Source organism: Ostrinia furnacalis, unplaced genomic scaffold (genome assembly GCF_004193835.3).
Source record: "Ostrinia furnacalis isolate ACB-3 unplaced genomic scaffold, ASM419383v2 OfSCF3745, whole genome shotgun sequence".
Classification (NCBI taxonomy): Eukaryota; Metazoa; Arthropoda; class Insecta; order Lepidoptera; family Crambidae; genus Ostrinia; species Ostrinia furnacalis.
In genome coordinates this window covers 434,444-444,251 of record NW_021133984.1, presented here as the reverse complement: position 1 = coordinate 444,251, position 9,808 = coordinate 434,444, and the positions used below count along the sequence as shown (strand labels likewise).

General features: G+C 37.0%; 2 protein-coding genes across 2 annotated transcripts; both read right to left on the bottom strand.

The window, feature by feature from the left end:
* Nucleotides 1-2,904: 2,904 nt before the first annotated feature.
* LOC114358151 (uncharacterized) lies at nucleotides 2,905-7,572 on the bottom strand. Its single transcript, XM_028312032.1, has 2 exons — nucleotides 4,773-7,572; nucleotides 2,905-2,945 (listed from the first exon to the last, which is right to left on the bottom strand). The coding sequence occupies exons 1-2, from the start codon at nucleotides 7,570-7,572 to the stop codon at nucleotides 2,905-2,907; spliced, it is 2,841 nt and encodes a 946-aa protein (XP_028167833.1).
* A 2-nt stretch (nucleotides 7,573-7,574) lies between these two features.
* Nucleotides 7,575-9,448, bottom strand: LOC114358150 (uncharacterized). Its single transcript, XM_028312031.1, has 2 exons — nucleotides 8,852-9,448; nucleotides 7,575-8,293 (listed from the first exon to the last, which is right to left on the bottom strand). Exons 1-2 carry the CDS (start codon nucleotides 9,390-9,392, stop codon nucleotides 7,575-7,577), a joined length of 1,260 nt encoding a protein of 419 aa, XP_028167832.1. The 5' UTR covers nucleotides 9,393-9,448.
* Between the last annotated feature and the right edge of the window lie 360 nt (nucleotides 9,449-9,808).

The window sequence follows — 9,808 nt, the reverse complement described above, 5'->3', positions numbered from 1 at the left end:
AGTAATTATACATCCTCTGTTGTAGTAAAAATATTTAAATTAATGTAATTTTCCCAATTTTGAACTGAGAAATGACTCTTTTTCTTTTTGCAATATCGACTTATTTATTATTATTACAATTTACAATAATCGAAGTTCGAGAAGCATAATTATGTTCCTGAATGTAAATAAACATAACTTAAAGTTTATTTATTAATATTTTAATTTGGAATTAATAAATTGCAATTTGTAAATACTCTGTAGATCTTTGAAGTATTCTAAGATTTAGAATAAATGTAATTATCTTATTTAAATAAATTTGTAAGATGCGATGCGATAACCAAGTGTATAAGGTAATTTTATTAGGTACAAAATCACTTGAATATTCGTAGTCAGAATAATTTAGAAATAATATTCAAACAAAAAGGTTCTTGTTCTAAATTAAAACTTTGTCATTTACATTAATAGAATGGAATTAAAAACAATCGAATGCTGAAAAAAACAACTGATTTTAAAAAAGAAATACACAATGACATGTCAAGAAAACTATTTTGTTTTGCAATGTATTTTTCTATTTGGCATTATGTTCGCTATTCAATAGTCATGAAAAAAAAACACTGTCTATAATGTTCTTTTTTACATTTTGTGTACATTGACGTTGAAATCCGTTTTTAACATTGTTTATTTAAAAAAATAGAACGATTGAATATTAAGAGTGTGTGAACTTCAGCCTAACTCAAGCTGAGTTTCAGTTGAATTTGTCAAAGCGATATCGACAATGACGATGATCGACAATGTTATATTGTTCCAAATATCTATTCGTTCGTTCGTTCGTTCGTTCGTTTCAGTCGAAAGACTATATTATCTATAATCTTGTACATTGTCTTTAATCTTTAATCTATAATCTTGTAAATTAAATTGTCTAGAAGCGCAGATTTTTTGGTTAGCATCTATGTAACTAAGCGGTCGACCAAGGTCTGGTATTAACATTAAATTATTTTAAGGGTGGATTCGACAAAACAAGAGTAAATATTAATCTCAGATTAAATGGTCAGTTTTGACATATTTCCCATACTGACACTGTCAATGTGCCAGTTATACCAGGAGTTATTCTCGGATAAAAGTTTGGTCGAATCGGGCCTAAAACAAATAGGTATAATTATGGGCTTGTTCTTGTTTTTTGCAGGATCCAGTTTAGTACGTATTTTAATATTAACGTTCACCGAACATCCCGTTTGCAGTGTCCCGCAAAAAACCGATCCGTTCGAACTTGTAATTCGAATTTTAAACACACATGTATCCACACGACGACAGTCCTGCATTACTGGAAACCGGCAAACTGGATTCCCGTAGGAAGGAGTCCTAATACATACAAAATATGTAAACTTATGAAAAGCTTTTAAATTATTATTTACCGAATTGATTTAGTCTATTGTATATTTATTTGGTCCACTGATTGATCACATTGTTACAACTGAGCGACTTTGTATATAAATCAGTATACATAATGTATATTTCTTTTAGTTATAAGTATTAGTCATGTGTTTTCTTCCAATCTATGTTTCGTTGTAAATATTTTGTTATTTTTATTTTATATCATTACTTACGACTGTGTTAGTTTTATTTAGTGTTTAATGTAAAAAGATAATAAATTATATCTATGGTTTACACAATTGAATACGTTTGTTTTATTAATATTTTGAACCACTTTTTTTTTATTTTTTTATTTTTTATTTTTTATTTTCAGTATTTCTAATGATATTAGGCTAAAAAAGCTATTAAAAGACTCATAAAACTAATTTATAAGCAAGTAAGCCTTGAGTTTGTTGCGGCGAACTTCTCAGCACTTGCCAAATGTTGGTCTCGAAGCGCTGGTAGGGCAAAAAGATTATGAGACATGTAGAGGCTCCTTAAGAGCAAAATATTTGACGTTTTGTTAGTAGGTACTATTTAAATAGTCTATACAAATAAAGAAATTTTGACTTTGATAAAGCACTTTCACACGTCCCAGTATTAATCCTACCACTGCTTCGGGACAATAAATGAGCTAGTGTTGAGAAGAAGCCTGAGCTTGAAAAAGATGAGAATTTTCCTTTTTTTTTCTTAGTTAAAAATAATTTTAACAACTTGGGTTCAAACCCAACTTTATATTTATTAAGGAATGGAGTTATAAGCTTCAGTAGCTACTAAAAAATATGAAAACATATAGAAAATATAAAGAAAGGAAAAATTTATAGAAACTACTAGCTTTTGCCCGCGGCTTCACCCGCGTGAAATTTATTGTGTCACAGATCGTCGTATCGTAAAGTTTCATCAAAATCCATTCAGCTTTATGCGTGAAAGAGTAACAAACATGTTAACATCCAGACATCCACACAAACTTTCGCATTTATAATATTAGTAAGATTAGGTCGAGCAACGAAAGCTGAGGAGAATGCGTACTCCTCACACTGCTGTAATTGAATACAGTGTGCCTACCATGAGTTTACGTTAGGTGTGCTCGCTAGCGACTGCGTAAAAAAATGACATTTAAATGTATGACATATTGTCGGCGCCTCTAGCGGCTACTTTCAAGAAATAAAATCTTCATAGAAAATTTTGACGTATTCGCTAGCGAGCTCACCTAACGTAAACTCATGGTAGGCACACAGAACACAAACAATGCTTATAACTCCAAGTTTAAATATCGAATAAGTACACTAGCTATAGATCATTTCATCCACGAAGACGCGCCCCACCATTCTTCCGCTAATGTTTGAGTGTTATCGGTACACGCTAAATTATCCATGAGTGCACACTCACACTATAATAATGACGCTTGGATTGCTCGGATCAAACTCCGTGCACCCCGCGCTTTCCTCGACCAAAAATTGGTGGGGTCTTCGTGGATGAAACGATGATCAGTTCACTTACCTGTTCTGCAGTCTACCAGCATATAGTCCCAGGATACTTCTTCTCTTCTCTACCTCCAAAGATGGAAGAAGTTGATCAGGAGTCTACCTCGATCAACTTAATCAAGGCAGCGGGATGTAACGCACTTCACAAAAATACACTCTACAATATTGTTCCAAAGCACTGAATTGACTGTAAAATTTTCTTTCGAAGCACAAAATACAATGCACAATATTGTTTCAACGCACAAAATACACTGCCCAATTAAGTACGTTTCAAAGCACGAATTATGTACAGCACACAAGCAGTCAGTGTTTAAGTACTGTCGTGACATCGTACAAACATAATTCTGAAAAAACAAATACGTACAATAAGACTGAACAACGTCCCGAAAGAGCCACGACAATTCGTAGACTAACGTAGACAGCAGCGAGTGACAGCGGAAGAATATTAGGGAAAATGTGGGTAGGTAAAAAAAATAAAATGGAATACCTACATCAAACCTACATTAAAAAGAAAAAAGTACACTAAAATGTAGACAATATTTTTTATTTTGTAACAATTCTATTTTGTGAGCTTTTTACAAGCTTTTATTTGTTTGCTTATTGTTTTCTTTAGTTTTATTGCACGTTTTTTAAGTCCATTTTGTTTTTTTTTATAATATTTTAAACAATAACCTAATTCTAAGATCAAATTTTAAACTACAAATCTAACTTTCCTTTAGACAAAATAAGAAATTTTAAACGAACTAAAATATTTTTTCAAAGTTCGTTAAATTAGTGACTGCTCAGTTACAGAATATTTAGCACTTAAATATAGTTATTTCACTTTTATGAAAAACCTTTTGAACTCCCCATTTGAAGTCGACAAAACGACCATGTCCAACCGTAGCCAGAACACATCAAAGTGCAGGGTTCGATTCCCGGTAGGACTAAATCATTCCGCTTGATTTAGTACGCCTTGAGCTTATGATTTATTTAAGTATTAGATGTAATTAGTCTAATTTATTATGTTTAATTGAGTGCTTGTTTTGTTTTTGTGATTAACCGACTTTAGAAAGGAGGTTCTCAATTCGGTTTATGTTTGTTACCTCAGAAAATCGTCATTTATAAACCGATTTGAAAAAATACTTTTATTATATTTAATCTTTTACTAGACCGGAACATACCGGAAAGCGCGGCGTAGGATGTCCACAAAGTGGACCGACGACCTCATAAAGGTAGCAGGAAGGCGCTGAATGCAGGCCGCCACCAATCGACCATTGTGGAAATCCTTGGGGAGGCCTTTGTTCAGCAATGGACGCCATTTGGGTAAAATGAACTAACGAAATTCAGCCCAAAACTCTGCTACAAGAGTGGCGTTGTCAGCAGCATTCATTAAATCCTCCTGCGTGCAGTTGCTCGGGCACTCAGGGCACGACATCATGTGCTTCATCGACTGGGGAACAAAACCGCACCTGCACTCCATGTTTGAGTCATCAAAGAATCCCCATCCGACCAGATTGTCCTTACTACGGCCAACCTGCGTCCGAAGTCTATTTAAAGACTTCCAGGTAAGCCAGGAACGAAATTAGGGAGGGTGTCCTTTTGTGGTAAAGACTATCTTCATCATCATCATCATCTCAGCCATAGGACGTCCACTGCTGAACATAGGCCTCCCCCAATGCTTTCTATGATGCCCGGTTGGTAGCGGCCTGCGTCCAGCGCCTTCCTGCTACCTTTATGATGTCGTCAGTCCACATTGTGGCCACTTGTGTCCACCCACAAGGTGGACCGACGACATCATGGGAAAGAGTAATGATGATAAATTGATGATGAAATAAAATATGTAAAATAAGTTTTTTTGCCCTGACTTCAGCCCAAAACAAANTCTTTTAAGGTGGTACTTAGTGGACTTTATACCAGCCTCCCAAAGTCCTCCAAAGTTTGGAGAACGTGGAGGGATAAAGTGCCAATTGGTTTGATTGGAAGATAACCAATTTGCGATCTCTTGTGCAACACTCGACCTTTCCACATCGAACAGATCCCTTAGCTCTCGGGCACTTCCAACGAAGGTGGTACCGTTGTCGCTCCACATATCTGCGACATGACCTCGCCTAGCTACAAATCTCTTAAACGCTGCTAAGAATCCTTGAGAAGTCATGTCGCTGACTGCTTCAAGATGTATGGCCCTAGTGGACATGCAAATAAATAAGCAGATATATCCCTTTGTGGAGCGATGACCTCGACCCTTTGATACCCGTATGCTGATTGGGCCTGCGTAGTCTACTCCACATGCAAGAAAAGGTCGATGTGCAGTGACTCTAGAAGAGGGTAATTGACCCATAAATGGTTGATTGGGTTGTGCGGAATGACGAATACAAGTCACACACCTTCTTACGTACTGTCTCACGAGGCCCTTAACGTTGATGATCCAGTAAGTGCTCCTTAAATAGTTTAGCATGAGTTGAGGACCTCCGTGCATAGTGGACTCGTGAGCTTGTCGAATCAAAAGAGTAGTGAGGTGTGACTTGTGGGGAATAATTATGGGGTGCTTCATATCTTCGCTGATATGAGCATGGTGAAGTCTTCCGCCTACTCGCAAAATTTGGTTTGAATCCAGGAAAGCGCTCAAAGAATTCAGTGTACTCTTTTTATTTAACTTTCCGGTTTTTTGTAAGCACTCTATATCATCGCTAAATTGCTGTCCCTGAATTATTTTGATGTATGTATATAAGGTTTCCTTTATTTCCTTTGCTGTTAGAGTAACATTCGCTGTATCTGTTCTCTCTCCTTTAGGTTGTCTCCATTGAAGAACTCTACGGCAGTACGACAACACTCGTGTGAGCTTGATCAGAGATGAGAATCTGGAAAACAAGTCATCATGTACACCTTCACAATTATTGTAGCATTTTATCTTTTGTTTCCGTTCTTCCATGTTAGTGTCTGTTACTCCTGTTGTATATAATATCTTTTCCTTGTATAGCCACTTGGGACCTTCTTTCCAGAGCAGATTGTTGGTGAATTCAGAAGGTAGCAATCCTCTAGATGCACAATCTGCTGGGTTCTCCTTAGTTCCCACGTGAGACCATTGAGTTGCATCTGTTATCGTCAGAATCTCCGACACTCTATTAGCGATAAAGGTTTTCCATCTACTCGGGTGACTTCGCAACCAAGCCAAAACTATTGTAGAGTCGGTCCAAGCGTGTATCTGCGTTTTCGGTATGTTGAGTATTTCTGCGACTTCATTCAACAGTTTGGCCAGCAGTACGGCGCCACACAGCTCCAGCCGGGGGATGGAAACCTGTTTAATAGGTGCAACTCTGGTTTTGGAGGTAATCAAATGCACGTATATCATCCCGTCTTGGTCAATAATACGTATGTACACAACAGCAGCATACGCGACGTTGGAGGCATCTGAAAAACCATGCAACTCGACGCATTGGTCGCTCTTGGATAAATTTACCCACCTTGGCATACGAACGACGGTGAGCTGGCTCAAGTCATTCCTAAATTTAATCCAATCATCCAGCAGTGATGATGGCAGCTCATCGTCCCATTCGATACCCGACAACCACAATCTTTGGATGAATATTTTAGCCATTGTTATAGCCGGGGCTATCCAACCCAAGGGATCGTACAAACGAGCTATATCAGAGATGACTTTACGTTTCGTAACTGGGCATTCTAAAGGAGGAAGTGTAACTATACAACGAAACTCATCAGACTCTCTATCCCAAGCTAATCCCAAGATCTTCATAATATCGTCTGTTTTCAGCTCTAAATCTTTCGCAGGCGTATCCTCATTCATCAAAGCTGCCAGCTCCTTATTATTTGTTGACCATTTTTGCAGAGGAAACCCACCACGCGCTAGCAATTGAGTCATTTCTTGGAAGATTTGTGCTCCTTCGGATACAGAGTGACAGCCCGTTAACAGATCATCCATATAGAAGTCGTTCAGGACTCTAGGAGAGGCTAATGGAAAATCTGAACCCTCGTCATAAGCCAATTGCTGTAGAGCTCGAACAGCCAAGTAGGGTGCACATGATAACCCAAAGGTAACTCTTAGGAGTCTATAATGTTGCACATCTGACTCACGGTTTTCACGCCATAAAATCCTTTGGAAATCTGTATCCTCCTCCGCCACCTTCACTTGTCGGTACATTTTCACTATGTCAGCGACAAGTGAAATCGGAAAGCACCGCCACCTCATAATCAAGTGCCTCAGCTCTGGTTGTAGAGTCGGACCTATCATCAGATCACCGTTGAGTGAAACTCCGTTTGAGTCAGTACAAGAAGCGTCAAATACTACGCGGTTCTTGGTGGTCGTCTTGTCTTGCCGTATCACAACATGATGAGGAATGTAAACACCAGGAGACAGGGGGTCACTAACCTTTTCCATGTGGTTCATATCATGATATTCATGAATAACCTTTGTGTAATCCCTTTTGAGGTCAGGATTTTTTATCAAGCGGTTTTCTAACATGAGGAACCTCTTGAAGGCAATACGTTTAGAATCACCTTGTTTACACGGCGGATCGACTGATTTAAAAGGCAATTTAACTATGTAACGACCATCTACATCTCTTTTAGTAGTCTGAGAAAATAAAGCTTCACAGGCTTGTTCCTCTGCTGTGAGCATTTTCATTTTGGGTAAGGACGGCTCAGCCTCCAATTCCCAAAATTTTTTCAGCAAATGGTCGTCACACATCTCAGTGTGCATATTTACGATGACATTATGGCACGTTTCGTCTTGGTTGAATTGCTGAAGTGTTCTGCCAGAGAGGATCCAACCGAGCTTGGNTTATCAACAGGCTGGTCAGCCTTAGAATGATCACCGGCTGATTTGGAGTTTTTGGGATGAAGAAGAGTGTGGTGTTTTTTCTTGCAAAGACGACATCTTGTAGACATAGTACACTGATAAACAGAATGGCCAGAATTTAAACAGTTAAAGCACAAGTGTTGTGTTTGGACAAAGTCACGCCTTGCATCGAGCAACTCCTTAGCAAATTTTTTGCAATTGCAAAGCTTGTGACTGTCTGAACAAAATGAACAGGATAAGACCGCAGTCGCAAGATGAGAATAATTTGATTTTTGAACCCTATTATCTAAAAATTCCAACGATCTAAATCTATTTTCTAAAAATTCCTCAAAGTCATTTAAAGTTGGGAGTTCTTGAGTCGAACTGGCAATATCTCGTTCCCATAATTTTCGAGACTCTGGATCAAGTTTCTGACTAACCAAAAAAATTACCAAAACATCCCAAGAATCTGTTTTAATACCTAGATTATTTAATGCATGTAAACATTCCTTAGTTGTATCCATTAATTGCTTTAAACTATTTGAAGATTCAGAATTTAAAACTTTTTGTCCCGTCAGCCGCTTCAAAATACAATTAGACAAATATTTCTTATTATTGTAACGATTTTCCAACTGAGACCAACATAACGATGGTGGAAGTATCAATTAATGTAAGGGACATTTTGGCCAAAATGAGTTATATATACCAACGCATTCAGAATTTTCGGCTCTATCGATTGGTATACTTGAAATGTTGATATCTTTAAAAAAATGTCCCTTACCTTACACATTTTTAGTCGTCTGAATACGACTTTTGGGGANACTTGAATGCAACCTCTACTTACATCAGGTTTCAATGTTAAAATTGTCAAGTTACAATAATATTACTGTCGTGTTTATTCTTAAATGTACCTTACAACATACATGACATTCCATACTGTGAAATTTCAACATTGTAAGGTACAGTCAAGCTCGTTTCTTTAATGTAAGGGACATGCTATCTTTTAAACTACCCATTTTTCGAAAATTTGGCGTTTATATTATGAAAGAACAGAAAATTCTAAGAAACTTTGCCATAGAAACTATTTAAATCGTAACATCACATAAAAAGATATTGAGGTATAAAGAAAAAAAAAATCGTTTTTTGGCTCTCCTGAAAAGTCGTGTTTTGTCCCTTACAGTAATTGATATTTCCACTATCGATAATTTATAATTACTTGCAGTTAATGGAAGATGTCTTAACAATTGCTCTGCCTCGCCCGACAAACAACCTTTCAAATAATGTAGCTTCTGCACATCATCAATATTTGAATTTTTGTCAATAACGGAGATGAACATATCGCGAAAACTAACCCATTCAGAATAATTTCCCGAAAATTTAGGAATTGAAATCTCTGGTAACCGCACGCTCGACCTATGTTCATTTCCCTTACTCACGTCTGCTGTAGTTTCAGAGGACATCGGTTTAGGGTTTAACAATAGCAATTTTTCTTTTAACAATGACTTATAATCAATATATTCCTCTTCCGTTTTATCATAATCATAATCTTTGTCTGGCTTATAGCCCTCACTTACTGCCTTATGATGGTTTTCTAAAAACAAAGACCATTGTTTTTCTAAACTTTCTAAACGTACTTCCAAATATGACAAAGTTATACGTTCCTTAGGACATTTCTTAAAGTTAGATTTAGCCTTAATAATTTCCTTAGAAATATTTGTTACAACCAAAATAGTATTTGCCATAATGATAAACTAAAATAACAAAAGTTCAACAAAAAATGTTCGAAAATTTTCTAAGTCTATACAAAAATATTCGTAAATTTTCTAAGTGTTTGGCACTTGGAACACAAAACCGGCGTGGATTCCCCGTCAGTTCAAAATTCACGAAACTATTCTAAGTCCCTGACGACACTTGTAAAATTTTGAACTCTTCACTGTTCACATGCACTAATCCCGAATTTTCTNACACAAAACCGGCGTGGATTCCCCGTCAGTTCAAAATTCACGAAACTATTCTAAGTCCCTGACGACACTTGTAAAATTTTGAACTCTTCACTGTTCACATGCACTAATCACGAATTTTCTAAGTTCAAATCTTCTTGTAAATAAGGTTCAAAATGTACTCACAATTTTTGTCCGTAACACAACTCACACTTGAC